The 18877-nt window shown below is 44.4% G+C and overlaps 1 protein-coding gene across 1 annotated transcript in view; it reads right to left on the bottom strand.

The window, feature by feature from the left end:
* Window positions 1-18877, bottom strand: part of TCP1 (t-complex 1) — a 1162065-nt gene that overhangs the window by 996488 nt on the left and 146700 nt on the right. Inside the window, exon 2 of the mRNA XM_044075988.1 lies at window positions 13588-13689. Within this exon, the coding sequence (XP_043931923.1) occupies window positions 13588-13689 (102 nt within the window). The remainder of the gene's footprint in view (window positions 1-13587; window positions 13690-18877) is intronic.

The raw sequence follows: 18877 nt of genomic DNA, 5'->3' as shown, positions 1-18877 counted from the left end.
TATGGAATCATCAGAATACATGAAGCCATGAATCCCAGGGCTTGCAGGAATTGCCTTGCAGAGAGCTGGGTCATGCTTGCCAAATTCTTAAAGTAATTCGAAAGATCCATTTGTTTCTCTTGAGGGAGAGATACCATCTGGGCGGCTGTGTTTAGACTCACTCCCAGGAATACAATCTCCCTGGTGGGTACCAATTTTGACTTCTTTTCGTTGACAGTGTAGCCCAACGAGGCGAGAAGGTTCTTTACAAAGTCCAAAGTCCAAATCCTTTAGAAGTTGCTTTGGAGAGTTTGCCTGAATAAGACAATCGTCCAAGTAGTAAATTTGAATGGTTCTTTGTCTGCAAAAAGCAATGACTGGAGTCATGCATTTTATAAAAACTCTGGGAGCAGTAGATTAGCCAAAGGGCAGTGCAAAGAACTGAAGTGCCTGTTCCCCACCCTGAAGCGAAGAAACTGCCTGCAGCTTTCCCTTATTGGGATGTGCAGAGAAGCTTTGAGATCCAAAGTCACCAGCCAGCAATCCTTGGCCAGCATTGGCAGCAACTGCTGAAGAGTGAGCATTTTGAACTTGGGAATCACTAGAAAAAAGTGTTTAGAATGGACAAATCCAGAATAGGGCGCCAGGTGCCCCCTTTTTTGGGAACCAGGAAAAGTCTTGAGTAGAAACCCTGGCCCATCTGTAGTGTAGGAACTGGCTCTATTGCTCCCAGGTTTAGCAAAGAAGAAACTTGTTTTTCTGCTTCTGCCCTTTGAAGAGTGGGGATATATCTGGGTATCCTTGGAGAACCGGGAAGGTGTAAAAAGAGAACTTGTAGCCTTGGGATACTATTTTGAGCACCCATTTGTCATCTTTGATGGTGTACCAGACATCTGCAAAAATGGTTAACCTTCCCCCCCTAAAGGAAACCCTGGACCCGCAGAGGAACGTCAGAGTTATTGGGAATGTTTGCTTTGGGAAGTTTGCTTAGAACTCCCCGATTCTGAAGAGGAAGACTGCCAGCGCTTAGCCTTTTGAGAGGTGGAAGTCTGTCCCCTAGAAGATCTGTAACCCCTAGGCCTAGTGCGACCCTGTTTACTAGGGTCAGGAAAAGTCCAATTCTTAAAAGGGTAATGCCTACTAAAACGAGGAGGATGAACTTGCAGAAAATCCTTAACAGTTTGCATAGATTTGGCCTTATTCCCCAACTTTTTCAACACCTCTTCTGCTTTGCTACCAAAAAGACCGTCCTTGTGCAAAGGTGCATCCAGTAATTTAGATAGGACAGGTTCAGAAAGAGGCTGTTCCCTGAGCCAAGCATGTCTTCTAATAACTGAACCAGTGGCTGCTGTCCTGCAAGAAGCCTCAAAAAAGTGTCAAAACCACAATGTAGAGAATGTTTAGTGACAAGAGCGGCAGAATTCAATAAATCTTGCATGTCCTTACTCTCCATCAGGGAAGGAACATCAGCAATTTTAGTCTTAATGGCCTCCAAAGTATGATGCTGATACTTAAGCACGTGAAAAAGACAATTAACAAACCTAATAGACAGGGTAGAAGAAGTATAAACCTTTTTACCCCACCTATCCAAGGCCCTAGATTCCCTGTCAGAAGGAACAGGATTTTTAGCAACCGTGGCTTTAACACCTTTAGGGCTCTGAGAAATAATCTCTGGATCAGCAGTAGGATTCTTGAAAAGGAACTGATGAAAATCAGGAACTCTAATACCGGTCAGGCTTTCTGGGAGCAGGAGGAACAGAATTAGGAGTTAAAAGAATTTTCCATGAAATCAACAACTTCCAAACCGGACGGATAGCCAAAGGCTTATGCTGTGGCAAATCCAAGAATTCCCCAATACGTTTCTTAGACTGAGGGTAGTTCTGGCTTTCCCATTTGAAATGCTCCCTAAGAGTATTCAGAGCATCTCCAAAAGAAAAATCTTCTGGAGGGGAGGCAGAAGGGATGGAGTCTGCTGCATCAGAATCCTCAAACCCAGAAAAAAGCTGAGAGTTTCTCTCATCAGCAGAGGTGCTGGAAAATGCAGAGCCTAAAGCAGACAAAATATGCGGGGACAATTCCCTAGCCCTCTTAGGAGGTGGCTGAGAGCCCCTGATAAGGGTCAAGAGATTACTAGCAGTCTTAATCATCTGAGACTGAGGCATTTGAGGAGAGGCCGGCACCTGCTTTGGAGTAGATTTTCGGCTGGAAGACCTGCTAGAAAGCCAGAGGGACTCGGGAGGCCTAGCCACCGCAGAAGTCTGAACCGAAGTAGTCGGTCTGGATCTGGTCTCCGGTCAGAAAATAGAGGCCTCAGAAGCCAGCGCCTGCTTAGCGGCTCCAGATCCAGAGGAGGTGACTGGCGGAGGGTCCAAAGACTAACTGGAAGCCTGTGGTATGGAGGACTCAGAAAAATCTCCGCAGACGCCTGCTGCTGAACATCCGCGGACTGCAGGGGCAATGAAAGCATCTCACTGACTACCGCTGGGCCAACAACCACCTTAGCAGGGACGTAGTTTGTTAATTTGACCCCAAGCCTGTAGCTGTCCTTATCCTTGCGCATCTTAGGAACATCTGAAGTCGGGAGACTGACAAACTTAGGCCAAACTCCGAAATGCTTAAACAAAATCCTAGCTCTATGGCGAATGTGTTCTCTGTGCTTCTTTCAACCCGCATACCAATTAGGGACGTCTTGCTCAAGACACAAATAAGTGATACAATAGGAGTGAAAATCACGGTGCAGAATAAGAAGTTATGTCTTACCATAACGTTCCATGTTAGTTGTCTTCTTCTCGCCTTCTTTCTTGCTGGATGGGTTCGGAGCCGATCCTCGGCTCCGACTCGGCCAATACTATAGCTCGAGAGCTATTTTTACTGGCTCGAGGCACAAAACCATGCGCTAACTCCCCAGATCTCGTTTGGAAGCTAAGACATAGTATAAATAATAATATTACAATAATAATATTATAATCCTTTTACGAGAACAGATTACCTGCTAGTAACACTAAGGATACAAAGAAAAAGACGCAACATATTGTATCTCCAGAAATGGAAGGACTCAGAACCTCAAGTCTATCCAGGCTAGGGGGCAGGAGGGAGGGACGCAAGAAAGAAGGCGAGAAGACAACCAACATGGAACGTTATGGTAAGACATAACTTCTTAATGTTAAGTTGTCATTCTCGCCTTCATTCTTGCTGGCTGGGACAGCGTCCCTAGCATCTTAGTCCTGGGTGGCTCAATGAAACAGACTCCTGTGGAACCAAAATCAGCTCTATTTCTGGAGGCTAAATCAAGCTTGTAATGGGCAATAAAGGCATGTTTGGAAACCCATGTAGCTGCTGCACAAATGGCATCTAGTGGTAACCTTGCTTGAAATGCCGTTGAAGTTGATAGTGCCCTGGTTGAATGAGCCTTAGGCCTAGAGGGAAGTTGCCTGTGTCTCAACTCGTAGACCAAGGTAATAATAGATGCCAGCCATCTGGAAAGAGTAACCTTCGATACCGGAAGCCCTTTCTTGCCTGCAGCATAAGAGAGAAAGAGCTGGTCTGACTTTCTGAATTGTTTTGTCCTGTCTAGGTAATACCGTAATTGGTGATGAACATCTAATGAATGTAATTTTTGTTCAGCCCTGTTGGTATAGTCTGGGAAAAAAAGACAGGTAAATCAATGGAGTGGTTTAGATTTGCTTCCGATAACACTTTTGGTAGGAAGGAAGGGTTTGTTCTAAGAGTTACCCTGTCTTTATGAAAAACCAAATAAGGAGGACGGACAGACAAGGCTTGAAGTTCCGATACCCTTCTGGCAGATGTTATAGCTAATAAAACCAGCGTTTCCCAAGAAAGAAGTTTGAGGGAGCAAGAAGCTGCAGGTTCAAAAGGGGGCAGAATTAGTGAGGTTAGAAATAAATTCAAATCCCATTGTGGGGGTGGATCTTTGACTGGAGATCTGAGCAAAAAGATGCCCTCTAGAAAGGCTTTACATAGTTTGTGGGACATAATATTTGCTTCTGAGAGTCCAACATGAAAATTAGCAATGGCCGCTAATTGTACCCTGATAGTGGCCGATGACCCTGAATGAAAAAGCTCCGCCAGAAAGTCCAGAACCTCATGAATGGGTGTATGGAAAGGATCTAAGAACCTAGTTTGTGCCCAGTGTGAAAAACGCTTCCATTTACTCGCATAAGTCTTCCTAGTATTGGACTTATGGGAGGCCTGAATGATATCACGAACAGGAGGAGAAATAAGGGGAAGCCTGGCTATGGCTGGAAGTGGAGCAACCAAGCTGTGAGGTTGATGGAATGTAGAGACTGATGCAGCTTGCCCGTGAGGTGGGTCAACAGATCCGGAAGGGGTTCCAGATGCCAAGGCTGTTCCAGTAGGTATTTGTGCAGGAACGGGAACCAAACTTGTCGAGGCCAAAAAGGGGCAAAGAGGACACCCCGGGGCCAAACGTGAACAAGAGCGTCTCTGAGGGGTTGGCCTGGCAGAGGAAAAAGTGTGAAGTAGAGGCACTTGCTGTTTTGGGGAGTTGCGAAAAGGTCGCAGCAAGGCTGGCCCCACTTCTGAAAAATTCCGTCTGCTACCGCTTGATTTAGAGACCACGCATGAGGCATGAGGATAGTTCTGCTCAATCTGTCTACTATGACGTTGGACTTCCCGGGGATGAGCGTTGCTATCAGAAACCGTTGAGATGAAATCGCCCATTGCCAAAGTCTGAGTGCTTCTCGACAGAGGGGATAGGACCTTGTTCCGCCCTGCTTGTTTATGTACCACACCACAGACATATTGTCTGTTTGAATTGCTATAGTCCCCGTGGGAAGAGAGCTCTGAAGGGCTTGCAACGTCAAAAGCACCGCCCTCATCTCCAGGACATTTATGTGCAGGTGGCATATTGACTGTTGCCAAGTGCCCTGGACCGTCCTGCCCTGATAATGCCCCCCCTCCACCCGATCAGAGAGGCATCCGTTGTGACAGAGGCAACTGGAGGGGGGAGAACAAAGGGTCTGCCCTGAAAAAGCTGAGGGGAAACCATCCACCAGGAGAGATGTTTCTTGCAAGATGGGGTTATCAAAATGTTGTGGGTAATTGGTAGCTGTTGAAAGGAACACTGAGAAAACAGCATCCACTGAAGGAGCCTCATGTGGAAGCGGGCTAATGGAAGTAGAAGAATCGCCGCCGCCATGAGGCCCAACACTTTCAATACTAGCTTGACCTGGACTTTGTTGGGCTGAAACAGGGGCTGAACATTCCGCCTTAGGTATGTCACTCTCTGAGGTGGTAATGTTGCAGACATTTCTGTGGTGTTTAATACGGCGCCTATAAAGTTTATACATTGACAAGGAGGACTTTGCAAAATTTACAGAAATACCCAGACTGTTGCAAAGTTGAATAGTGTAACCCCTGGCCATTAGGAGATCCTGTTTGGTGGTAGCGGAAATGAGCCAGTCGTCTAAGTATGGAAACACCTGGAATCCTTTCTGTCTCAGGTGAGCCATGACCACTGCCAAACATTTGGTGAACACCCGGGGGGCTGTGGTGAGACCAAAGGGCAGGGCCCTGAATTGAAAATGACTGACTCCCAGCTGGAAGTGGAGAAACCTCCTGGAGCACCTTTTTTGGTACCAAAAAGAATCTGGAGTAAATTCCGGATCCTAGCTGATCTGCTGGGACTGCCTGGATGACTCTTTTTTCCAACAGCTTTTTTATTTCTAGCCGAGCCTTGCCCCTTTGTGCTGGTGGTACGTCTGGTAGGGGTTTTGGCGGTTGTACCGGAGGGAAAGTGAAAGGGATTTTGTAACCCTCGGATATGATCTTCTGTACCCATGTGTTTTGGGAGAGGGATTGCCAGGCTTCAGGGTACAGAGATAATCTTCCCCCGACTGCCTCCGAAGGCGGACAGTCGGGCAGCTTCTCAGGGATGCTGAAAGGGTTGGTCAGGAAAAGATTCCCTAGAGCCCTGGTTCTGAGGACCCCCTCTGCCCCTGGGGCGGCGTCTGTTATTTCCCCCTCTGCCTCTAGGGGGAAATTCACCACGTGCGGCAGGCGTGACTCCCTGAGGTTTGCGGAACCACATCTTTCTTCCCTTCTGTCCCTTAGGATAAGGTCTAGAAGGCGTGGAAAAACTGACTCCCACGGCAGAGAGTCTTACCATCTTGCTCGCATGTGGTGAGGGTATTCTTCCTGAGGTCCGAACAATTCCGAACCGTCAAAGGGGGTGTTGGTGAAGGACGCCTTGAAGGGATCAGCAAAGTTACAGTCTCGCATCCAAGCGTGACGTCTCAATGCAACGCCTGTGCCGGCGGCCCTACTCGCTCAATCGGCTGCATAAGAGATAAGCCGCATGGAGGAGTTAACAATGGAGTTCAGGGTAGCCAGCTGAGAGTTTATTTTGTCCTTAAACCCCGCAGCAGAAGGATCCTGTACCGTTTCACCCAGCTCTGAGCAAGTCTCTCTGAAGGCGGGTGAAATGACAAATAGTTCAGCGATCGCATAGAAAAGGTCGCTGAAGCAAAGGTCCGCTTGCCGTACCTGTCCATGGTCCTGGACTCTTGTTAGGAGGATGAACAGATACAGAAGGATCAGCCAATTCATTCTTAGTGGCTGCTGCTACCACCATAGCATCAACTGAAACACCTTTGGTGAGAAAGGATTTGTCATTTGGCGCAGAAATAAATTTAGAAGGCCTCCTAGGGGTAGGTTCCATTGAATCAGGAGCTGCCCACGCCTTTCTAGCCACTACCTCCATTAGTGGGTCGAAAGGGGGAGACACCCAGGAGGTGGAAGGGCGAGATCCAAAGGCGTCAAGGTAAACCGACTCGTCCTCGGAAGGTTTGAGAGTGGACCAATTTCCCCTCTGTCTTAGGATTTCCAGGATGTCTGAAAAGGAGACATCCTCAGAGGGGGATCTGGGGGAACCTTCCGACTCATCCAAGTCGGTGTCCAATGTGACAGACTCGGGGGAGTCTATGTGCTTCCTCTTGCACTTTCTTTTCCTAGGGGATTCCCCTGAAACTTCAGGGGAGCCCTCGGAAGAGGAGACACCCAAGGTGGTTACCCTACGCTTTGGATCTCTGCTGTCAGGTGTAAGAGGATGGCCAGAGACCGTAACAGGCACTACAGAGGGAGGAGCCGCAGAACTTAACCTTGGAGTGGACAATGGGTCCAGCACACTCCTCATCACCTCGAAGGCTCCCCTATCAGATACCAAAGGTAGCACCGGCTCCAAAGAGACCGGAACCGCCCCTGGAACCGACAGAAGGCTCCGAGAATGATGTCGGGGCCGAACTAACCAGAGGAGAAGCTCCGAGAGGGAGAGCAGGGTCGGACAAGGGTCCGATGCCACTCCGACAATGGAGTCTCGGCGCCCGGACCTCTCCACGGATGGAACCAATGAAGAGGTCGAAGCTGACGACACAGGAGCCGAAGGAGGAAGTATCGGCTCCGACGTGGGCAAGTTCACGGTTCCAACAAACTCCGGCTCCAAGCTAGAGAGATGAGTCGGAGGAGGAATGGATGGCTGTATCGAAGGAGCCACAGTCTGGTGAGATGTCGTGGTCAGAGAGCCTGGATGACCTCGATGAATGAGTCCTATGACTCCGCTCCGATAGGAGAGGGGGGACCTCGGAGCCAATCTGATGGACTCTAGCGAAGGGGACCTAGAGCGCTTGCGTGCTGGGGTCGGCTCAGATGAAGGTTTCGGAGCAGAAACCACTTTGCTCTCCTCGGAACCAGCCGGAACCGAGGTCGGAGCAATCTAGATAACGCCAGCCCTCGGCTCAGAAGCTGGAGCCGAGGGTTTGGCGGTTTTTGACGACTTCCCCGAGCCAGACTTGGACGGGGAATCATCAGGCTTTAACAAGCCCCTTAGGATGAACTTCTTACGCCTTTCCTGCAGGACTCTTGAACTAAATCAGTGACAAACGGAACAAGAGTCCTGCAGGTGTAAAGGCCCCAAGCAATAGGCACAAGAAGTGCGACAGTGTCAGGGACATTTTCTGACAGCACGAGTCACACTTCTTGAATCCCAAAACCTTAGGGTCCTTTGACATCCTGACAAAAAATAAAAAAGGAACACAGTCAGTCCACACACACACACACACACACACACACACACACTTATTTAAGTTAAGGAGAACGGACTAAAAACCCACACACACACTAAAAGGGGTGGGGGAAAACTAAGGAAAAACCCGTAGGCCCAAGATAAAAAAACTAACTAAAGAAAGGGAGAAAAAGGGCTACCGAAAGGGTAAGGCAGTTAGAAGGGACCTAAAGAAGGGTAACTGGAAAAAAACTATTGAGACTGAATATATATCTGAAAAAAGCACTTACTGACCAGAGCCGGTAAAAACAGACTACCTCGCAGCGAAGCGGCAAATGAGATCTGGGGAGTTAGCGCATGGTTTTGTGGGATATAGGGCTGCCTCGAGCCGGTAAAAATAGCTCCTGAGCTATAGTATAGGCAGAGTCGGAGCAGAGGATCAGCTCCGAACCCATCCAGCAAGAATGAAGGCGAGAATGACAACTTAACATTCTGTTTTCCACAGGCAAGATAAGTTATTAACTTTCTCTGACATTCATTAAAGCATGAAAAGAGGGTCCCCAATGGGGTACTATCCAAGGATGTCCAACTAAACAGTCGGAATACAATAAGAAGGTACTCGGCCGACCGGCACTTGTGCAAAATGCTTCTGCGGCAAGAAAGACTGAGGAAATGGTGTCGGCTGCCTTCCTTTGTACCTGATGTCAGGCTTGAACCGAAGGCAGCAGATGTCATATATCAAGAACTTTGGTATTCTGGCCGACTGTGGGCTACCGGGAGCCGGATAACCCATTTTGTAAGGACTGCAATAGTGAAACACGTTGAACATATGCTTATTACTGCAATCCCACCTGCCTTTTCTTTTTTGTTGGATCACACAATGCTGCAGTCTAGAGAGAAGACTTCATCTTTTACTTATATTCTTGCAGCTTAAAACTTGGGTATCTGAAGAGTGACTGGTTAGCCAAACACGAACTTCAAGCAGTTCATTATAAGGGTTTCTAATACTGACATGAAAGAACTCTAAACCTCAGTGGTTTGTGGAATGTGGGAGGCAGTACTATGGTACTCTGGCTGATACCCCTAAATTCAGTAATTTCTGAGTTGGCCCCAGGTTTGGATGGATATCTCCACCCATTTTTAACGGCAGATAAATGTGGTGATAGTGATCGAACCATTTGCATTTAATTTTATGTTTATGTTTAATTTGTGGAGTAAGGAGCTTTGCCTTTGATAGTTATTCTTAAATTTGAATGCTGGTGATAAGGTACAAATTAGGAGCTACACTACAGTGAAAGGCAGTGATATTAAGAACAGGAAGTTTATGAACTACAGGAAGGTAGATATTTGGTATAAAGTTTGTGGTAGGATGTACCTTGAAGGAGGAGGACAGGCACAATTTGTAGTATCTGGGCAGGTATCTGTATTTTGTTTACAAGAGGAAAGTGAAAAGATAAAGATTTTTTTAAGACTGCAAAACAGAGTACTATGTAGTCAAAGCAGTTTGCCAAGTCCTACTAGTGATACAGAGCAATAACAGTTGCTGGATATGAAGTGGGTAGTGTAGATGGTGCTACGCATCACAGACAAAAAATACCAGCTTTACTAAAAGGTTAAGACAAGTGGCATAGAATAGTACAAGTACATGAAATATTGTTTATAACAAAGTAAACAGAGGTTGTGATTAGAAAGAATAGTGAGACAGTGGACAGAAGTTATAGTGACTGTGTAAAATTAGTAGTTAAAGTATTGGCAAATTGACAGACTAATGGCAGACAGAAAAACAGTTAAAATAGCTGATGTTTGTGGCACTGTGATGAAAGATAGTCAGGGAAGGGTTATAGTGATTGAGGAAGACGTATAAATAAGGTACTGAAAATTAGTACAGAGAAAAAGAAATAGCTAAAGTAGGTGGCATGTTGATAGTACATATATAGTTAAAGGGCTGCTAAATGAAACAGATTATATAAAGAAAGCAGTAAAAGAATACATGCAGAGTGAGTGGATGGAATTCATCTGTTAGAGGTAAAGCATACAGCACAGTACTGAACTATATTAATTTGACATTTGTTAACTGGGAAAGTCCAACTTGGAACAAGACAATTTTCAGCAGAGGCCCAGGGAGAAATGCTCCAGATGGAGTTAAGTGAAAGCTAAATGGCTAAGGGAACTGTGATCAAATTTGGAAAGGGGGATGTCAAGGTAGGCAAGGCAGAAAACCAGATAATTACTTTCACTAAGTTGTAAGTCTATCCTGACTTCTGAAGATTTGACAAGTACTAGAGGATGAAGAACACACAAGCCTGGTTAGAATCCATCCCCTCTTTCTAGACATACTCTTCCAGTTGCTATGTAAGAATTCCCTGCGTTTTGGCACTATTTCCTTTAAGACAGAATGCACACCTTCAGAAAAGTGTGTAAACCAGACGAGAGCTAAATCATCCATGTTTACAGGTTTCAAGGTCGGGGTGTACGAATCAGCCTTGGGTTGAGAAGTTCATATCCTAAGGCAGCAAACAGGCTACACCCTGACCACATGCAGGAGGGATGAACAACTGTTCTCTCAGCCAAAAGGGAGTTACATGCAGCACTTCCAGCCTGTTCTCTACCTTCTGCAGCATCCGAAGAAAAAGGACGGGAGGGGAAGGCATACAAAAAGCTGATAAGCCCAACTCACTGAAAAGGCATACTTGTTTTCTGAAGAAATAAAATGGCCTGCTTCCAGCATGCCCCACCTCTGGGTCAAATGCAGAAATGCATCCTTGATCAATATCCATTCATGAAGCTTGATCTGCTCAGCAAGATGCCATGAGGACCATGCCCTACCGAGAGGTCAAATATGCCTTCATGGTTAACATGCAGAAGAGGTATGAGTGGGTTACCCCGCCCCTCCTCTTGTTGTACCATATCAGTGCTGAGTTGTCCATCAGGATATGCAACGTTCAAAACTGTCAAATCAGTTTGAAGGCTTTCATGGCTAAAATGACAGCCATCACCTCTTTCATTTAGAGTTTTTTTTTCCCATACCTTCTGAGTTTTGTTCCAGACCCCTTGAATCCTTGGTGTCTATACCAATTTGTTAAAGGTTCACTTCCACAAACCTTTCTTCGACATTAAACCACCGAATGTTCAAATCTGCGAAAGATTCAAGTAGGGAAAGGAAACAGTTGGCCAACAGAAATTTGCCCTTTTCCCCACTATAGTGTGATCTCAGAGCTGGTGTATATAGTTGGGGGGGGGGGCACAGCCCCCAACATGGGAGGGTTCGATATAGTGCAGTGTGTGTTCTTGTACAGTGTTGGCCAAATGCTTCCCTTCCCTTATTACGTTTCTTGTCTTCTCTTCCCTAAACTACTGTAAACGCCCTGTAGCCAGGACTTCCAAACACGGAGCTTGATCATTTACAGATGATGCCAGCCAGTAGCCAAGTGGCAGAATTCTGCATGTCCTTTTGCTAGCATATCATACTTTTTCTGCACAGCTTTCCAATCCATTATAGATTTACAAATATTTGGTGTGCGCCTCTGTGTCCATTCTCTACTAGAGTCCCGCATATCTGAAGGAGCTGGGTGTGCTATATTACCCTGGGGTTGCTGGTGGTTTTACATATGTACCTTGATACTTTTAGTACTCATTTATCAGGCTTCTCACCTGTGCAACTTGCTATCTTCTTGGCTTCACTAGTGCCCTCATCATCCAGTCTGTCCAGTTTCTATAGTTCGCTCATCTTTTTAAAACAGATTCTGATGGTGTGCGATCTTAGCATTTTCTTTTTAAATTTATTATTGTTCGTCTTATGTTTTGTTTATATTCAATTTAGTATTACCTGTGTTGTAAACTTAAAGTTGATGTCTTGCCAGCCTCACAATTTATAAAAAAATTTCTGCCATAAAGATTTGCAAAAAATTACATATGTCAATCATAAACTTGTCAATTTCTTGTCCTCAAATGTAACACTAACATTTTTATTCTAATGCATTCTGTTTCCATATCAAGTGAAAAAAAAATCTATCAAATTGTGACCAACTTATATTGCCCTAAAAGGCATTTATGCTAGTCTAAAATGCATTTATTGTTTCACTGTTTTTATTTTTTTTTTTAGCTTTTCTCAAAGGGCTTCTGCTGAAAATGAGCAGCTTACCAAACCAGTCAGATCATCCCAATAAACAAATACAATAAAGTAATAAATGCTATGCTCTTGTACAGATATGAAGGGGTCCGCAAGTAGAGCTTACAAGGGTTTTATACACCTGTAGAATGCACATGACCATAGATAACCTTGAAATGACTTGTGAAAGCTGCTACAATGGTTAACTGATAACAGACTAATTTACTGCAGGCCATTCATTCCCAGCATTCATTAAATTAGGGTTGTCCACATTCTCAGTTTTAAGCAAAGTTCAAAGGTAGGAGTATGACTTTGCCAAGAATTTGTCTTGTCCCCACCCCTCCAATCCAGTACCCTCAAGTGAAGCAAAGATGACCAATGTTGCATATTTGCCCACAGACAACATTCGACACTTGGCTAGTACTTCTCCGTGCAGCTGTGGAGGGATCTGCTGCACACTGAAGAGGATGGTAAGAAAAATCAGTATTTCCACATAAAAAAAAGTGGACTGCCCTCTGTAACTAAGGAAACATCTATTCCAAGAGGAAAACTGCTCAGCAGGTGGGATGCCTACTTCGTGTGAACAAATCTAAGTATTTTTCCTTGTTCAAGAGTTAGGGTAGAACGGATAGAGGGCACTTCTGCACCACACTTTGGTAGTTAGAGAACAGAATTATGGGATCAGTTTAAAGATCAGCACTCATCTCCATCCGTAGCTGTGTTAATTAATAAGCTTTTGGTAATAACTAAATGGTTGTGATCACGAGCAATAGTAGCAGAAATGGGTCTCTTATCAGGGTTGCCAGTTTTACTGCCCATTACAGACAGTTAGCAATCCATGAAAACCTTGCTTTACAGCTACTGCACCTGGAGTCAATTAAATATAGTTTGCACTTTGGATAACCCATAAGAACTTCCTGCAGATTATGTACCAGGTATTGCCCACTGAAGTAAGCAGCTGGGATAAAGGGTAATCTGAAGTCCTTTTAGCTGGGCAAAAGCAACAATACCAGACAGGAAACAAGTAACCACTATGCCTGCCTGGAAGACAGCTCCCTCGTCTACTCTCATCCCTAGGAGATTAACAATATTTCCTTTCTCCCCACAAAGAAATATAGCCCATGCGGAAATGATGGTTCGCAAGCAAGGAGGTAAAATGTATGCAAGAAAAAGGAATAAAGTTGGGAAAAAATTAATGCATTCTTATAATAAATGCTTATAAATTTTAGGCCTGAACAAGTAAAACCATCACTACTAAGAGGGGAGATAAACCAAAGAAAAAAATCCATAGCAACTAATTTGCGGGAAAAAGAAAAAACCCATTAAAAAAAAGGAACACAGCCAAATTCCAGGCAATGGTAATTACACACACCATTAACAAATCATGTTACAAAGCATCAACTTAACTCAACCTTGGGAAACTATGAGGAGGGGTCAGACATTTCCTGAATCTAGTATATACAATAAAAAATACTTACACCAATGTCATCCACCAGCATCTTGTCCAAGCCAACAGGACCAAGGGAACTTTTCACAATATTGGCAATTGATGCTGCAGCCATAACTGAAAAAGAATAATCTATTTAATAAAATATAGCACAAACTAAAGTAAAACATGTCAAAACACCATAACATTAATGGAAAATGAAACCAAAAATGTGCCAGTACTGACTGAAACATAACACTAAATGGTAAATTAAAACAACTAATCTTTCAAATGATGCTAAACAGGGACACTGGTTTGACAAAACCTGCTGCAACAATTCAACTCAAGCTGCCATTTTGGGAAAATCTGTGAAAGTAAATGAAACATGTTTTTCAATTTCCAACAGATTGTTTTACTTACACACACGAATTTGGGTTAAGACTCTCCATTACTGTACAACAGTTCAAAAAAGTGCCCCAAACTAAACTGGCCATAAAAATACCAAAAAGTAGCCATGTTACAGACAGCATACAGAAGAAAAGGCTACTGAAATAGTGTGAAGCCAAAATGCATACATTAACACATAACCCGGCAGCTTGCAATGAAAAGCTAGTGTACTTGCAACCCAAAGAATCTTGAGAAAAAGCTTCCAAAAGAAGTTATGAATGTGGCATGGTGTGACAAGACTCTTCCATTTTTGATGGATCATAAATCCGCTCCTCCAACAACTGCTGAAGTACAGAAATTAGTGACACGAATATTTGGTATTGACTGCAAAGAATTTAAATCTGTTTAAGGTCTGTATGTGACTTGACGTATCAGTTGGCAGTTAATATTGCTGTCATCCACATTTTACTCGCTACCACCTCCACAAGCACAACAGGGCTCCAACAGCAAACTACAGCTACAAAAAATTAATGTGTTGTGCAAACTAGAGAGAAATCACACCGGTACAAAATCAGGTCTATAGAAAATTATGCAAGGGATTTGCCACCATATGCAGTCGTGACAGGCATTTAACAGTATACTAAAAAGACCTATAGCAGGTAATAAAAGGGACTATTATGACCTTCTCTTCACTTCAGGTTAGCATTTTCAAGCAAAAGTGTCTCTCACTAGTACTTCTCTACACCACTTGCAAAAAGTGATTCCTATCCTGTTACTAGCATTTTTCAAATTAAAATTATTCTATTTACACCTATGACTTGCACAGATTACATTAAAAAAAAAAAAAAAAAAAAAAAAGGAGATAATAGCATCACCTACTACAACAGTCAGTCTACTGTTACACTATGATCACTACATAAAATGCGCTAACTTCTCTTGATATACAAAGGTTGAACACATGGCAGTATAAAACTCTGAACAAGGACCTGGATGACTTGAGTTAGACAGTGGACATTTTAAAACAGATTTACCAAAGCCTGCTATACACCAGAAAGGGAACAGAACAAGTGGCTGCCTGTTTAAAAAAAAAAAAGTGCAGCAGTTACCTAAAGGCATGTTTCAGCTATAGCCACTGCACTTACTATAAGTCAGCTATCTGATTCAATCAAATATTGGTTTTATAAAAGTAAATGCAGTTATATGCAGCTACATGGAAAATCGTATGCCATTAAAATAAACTTTAAAGTGCTTCAATTTCTTAGTTTTGTTCTACCAATAGAGCACCTTAGATGATGTTTTATCATCTACTCTTGTAAACTGTGCTTTTACCATTGCATCTCAGAAAACACAAAAAAACGGTTCAAGCTAAATTCAGAAGCTGTTTGTGGTATGAATTCATGGTTTGTTTTAAAGTTAATACTCACAATGTTGGATCTGACTTGAGAAGTTATTTTTTGCTTACCTTTAAAACTCATGCACTATGCTACTACTCAGCTCAGAGGATAAAACCTTATCATGCTACTTCTTGCACCTCCTGCAACCCATGACACCCTACATCTCTCAGCTTTTTCCAGTTTCTGACCAAATAAAGATCTGTAAAAAGAACCAGTATACATTCACCATCAGACAGGTGGATGGATGGTGGGATGGTTAATAAAGACAGACTTTTCTAAGCAGATCTTGCTTTACTGCAAGTAAATAACTTGTCTGCCAAAGAAATTCAGTCTTCAATAATCTCTCAGAAAAATAGTCTCTCTAGCAAATTCTCCTGGGTGGCTGACCTAATGAAACAACCTTGACCAGCCCTAAAGAAAGATATGAATCTGGAAACATAACGTCCAGCAAAGGTGTTCAACAAGGTTGATAGAAGCATCTTTATGGAAAGGGGCAGCTGAAAAAACAGCTACTCCAGCTGAACGAGTTTGGGCAAGCATAATTAACTCTTTCACATATTTAAAGGGGGTTCAACAAGAAAGCCAGTTAAGTCAGATGGGGCACAGCGACAGCTCGCCGTGCTTCTGTGAAGCAAAGGAAAACATAAGTTGTGTACTTATCGTATTGCAGACCTGAAGTGACGGTTTCACCTCTACAGTGTACATGGCAGATAAATCATTCTTGGGCTACGACAGGCCTTCCTCTTTACTTGCAATGACTGCTTAAAGACCCATCTCCAAAGCTCTGCCATTACATGAGGAGCATTTGCACCAACTCTAAGCCCCTTACCAAAACAATGTCTGACAGGCAGAAGGGAAGGAGTGCAAGGATGGTGACAGTGAATTAACAATGAAATATCTGCCTCGGCAAGTGCATAATCTCTACATCCAATGTTGGGATTATCTCTGTCACAACTAAGAAAGAGCACACTGGGCAATTCCTCATTAATACACAGCCCTGAATAATGGTAGCCCCCCAAGGATGACCAAGACCCAGAGACCACATCATGCTTAAAATTCCTTGCACAACGTACACTAGTTCCAGAACACACCAGTACACATTTTAACAGATTACTGTTGCAATATTGCTTATATATGCAAGTATCATGCCCATGGTAATTCACTGTCGCCTTATGTCCAACCATCATAGCAAAGCTTGGGGGCCTTCCTCTCAAAATGTACACCTGACATGTCAGATGTGCAAGAACATGTGCTGGTTCATAAGAGATGTAGACAAGTGAAGTTTCTCAGAGCTTTCTAACCTCAAAGAAAACTGAGGCTAAATCAGGAGTAGGAACTACATGCCTATCAGCAAGGAGAGAAAGTAAAGTTGTGTACACTTACCATAAATGTAGATATTACAGTGTATTCACTGTTGCGGTCATCACTTGTGGGTTATCCCTGCTGGGTAGCCCTCGGCCGGCCCGAATACCAGAGTAAAGGATTTCCCTCCTGCGTCAGCTGGCCGAGGCTGATGTCAGCTAATCAGGGCTATAAAATGAGGCAGCCAACACCATTACATCAGTTTTTCTTGCCCCCAATAGGTATGAGCCCCCCCCAAAAAAAAGAGGAAAAAAGGTGGGAGGGAAACAGAACTCCAACAGTGAATACACGAACATCTACATTTATGGTAAGTGTACACAACCGTACTATGTTCGCCATGTTTCACTGTTGCAGTCATCACTTGTGGGAAGATTCCCAAAACGGAGAAATAGGGTGAAGGAAGGCCTAGAGAGGCTTAAAGCAAGCTGCATATTAAGGGGATGCCAGCATGCCCTGCAGGACTGCAGATGCAAAGCCTGCCCTGGTTTTGGAGAAGGTAGCCAGCTGGTAGTGCTTGGAGAATGTGTGGATGGATGTTCATGTAGCAGCTTCCAAAATGTCCTTGGTTGGAACCCCTCTCAGGAAGGCAGTGGAAGTAAAGGCTGCCCTAGTGGAATGTGATCCGACTTGGGAGGACTCTTTCCATGAAAGGAATAGCAGAAATGGATGCAATGAGAGATCCATTTAGAAATGGGTTTCCACACTGCCCCAAGAGCAAAGACCAGTAGCCATTCAGATTTTGACGGATATGGTAATATCTCAATGGTCTGTGCACATCTAGGGTATGCAAAATTCTTTCCCCTTTATTATGGGGGTTGGGAAAGAATGTAGGAAAATGGATGGCCTGGTTAAAAGCAATATCAGAGACCACTTTAGGCATAAAGGAGGGGTTGGTCCTAAGAGATGCTGTCTGCATGGAAAATGATGAAGGGTTCGGTGGCTATAAGGCCCTGAAGCTAAAAAACTCTACTGGCCGAGGTGATGGCCAGCAAGAAGGCAGTTTTCCAAGAAAGGTACTTCAGGTCTGCTGAAGCAGCTGACTCAAAAAGAGGCAGTGAATTTTTCCAGGACAAAGTTTAGGTCCCACACTGGAGCAAGTGGCCTTCTAGAGCCACACCATTAAGGAACTGCTAACAGGTGTTGGGAAAATAAGGGCTGATCCGACTGGATATAGGCAGAGATGGCTGAGGCATGTGTCTTAATGGAGGAGTATGACATTCCCTTTTCTAGGAGCTTTGCCAGGTAGTCCAGAATCAATGGCAGAGTGGCATGGCTGCTGTTGATGCCCTTGCTCTGGCACCAGACAGCAAATCTTCATTTGGCAAAGTAGGATTTTCTGGTGCTGGGCCTTTTGACCTCCTTAATATTTAAAACCTGTCTGCTGAAGGCTATAGTCTCATCTGCCTTTGGGGTATCAGCCATGCAGACAGCTTGAGTGTGGGGAGGTTTGGATGCAGTAACATCCCCATCTCCTGAGTTAGGTTTGCTGTGAGTGGCAGGGTCATGGGAGGCTCTTTGGCCAGAATGCGGAGCAAGGGGTACCAGTGCTGTCTGGAACAATGAGAATACCCTTCCTCCCTGATCTTGAGAAGTACTCTGGGAATCAGGGGCAAGGGTGGGAATGCATACACAAAAACAGGTTGCCCCAGTAGAAGGAGAGGGCATCCACCCTCCGTGCTTCTGGATGGAACTCTCTGGAGCAGAACTTGGTTAGCTGATAGTTTTCTGAGGTACATAGGTAGGTGTACTAGGCTATCTGCCCGAGGGCATTTATAAGCCTAGTCAGAGTGGTTGCGAAAAGATCTATGTTCGGATTCTCCCTTTTTTGGCTGATGCCAAGAAAGGTCCCCCTGTGCAGAGGCTTCTGCTTACCTAGTCTGCTAGGATGTTCCATTTCCCTAGGAGATGCAGTCCCAGATTGGAGGCCGACTGCCAGATCTGCATAGCTAAGAGACACAGGGGGTAGGAGTGAGTGCTCCCTTGTTTGTTGACGTACCGCATTATTGTCATGTTGTTCGTCTTGCTCAAGAGCATTCCTGGTCTCAGGTGTTTGAGAGCTAGGATTGCCCTGTGCACCACCAGCATTTCTTTTAGATTAATATGGAGTCATTAAACCTCTTGTTCCCACGAGCCCAGAGTGCACATACTTCCTTGGTGTGCCCCCCAGGCTGTGTCTGAAGAGT

This window comes from Protopterus annectens, chromosome 1.part0, assembly GCF_019279795.1.
Source record: "Protopterus annectens isolate FY-2018-M chromosome 1.part0, PAN1.0, whole genome shotgun sequence".
Taxonomy (NCBI): domain Eukaryota; kingdom Metazoa; phylum Chordata; order Ceratodontiformes; family Protopteridae; genus Protopterus; species Protopterus annectens.
This window is presented reverse-complemented; position numbering and strand designations above follow the sequence as displayed.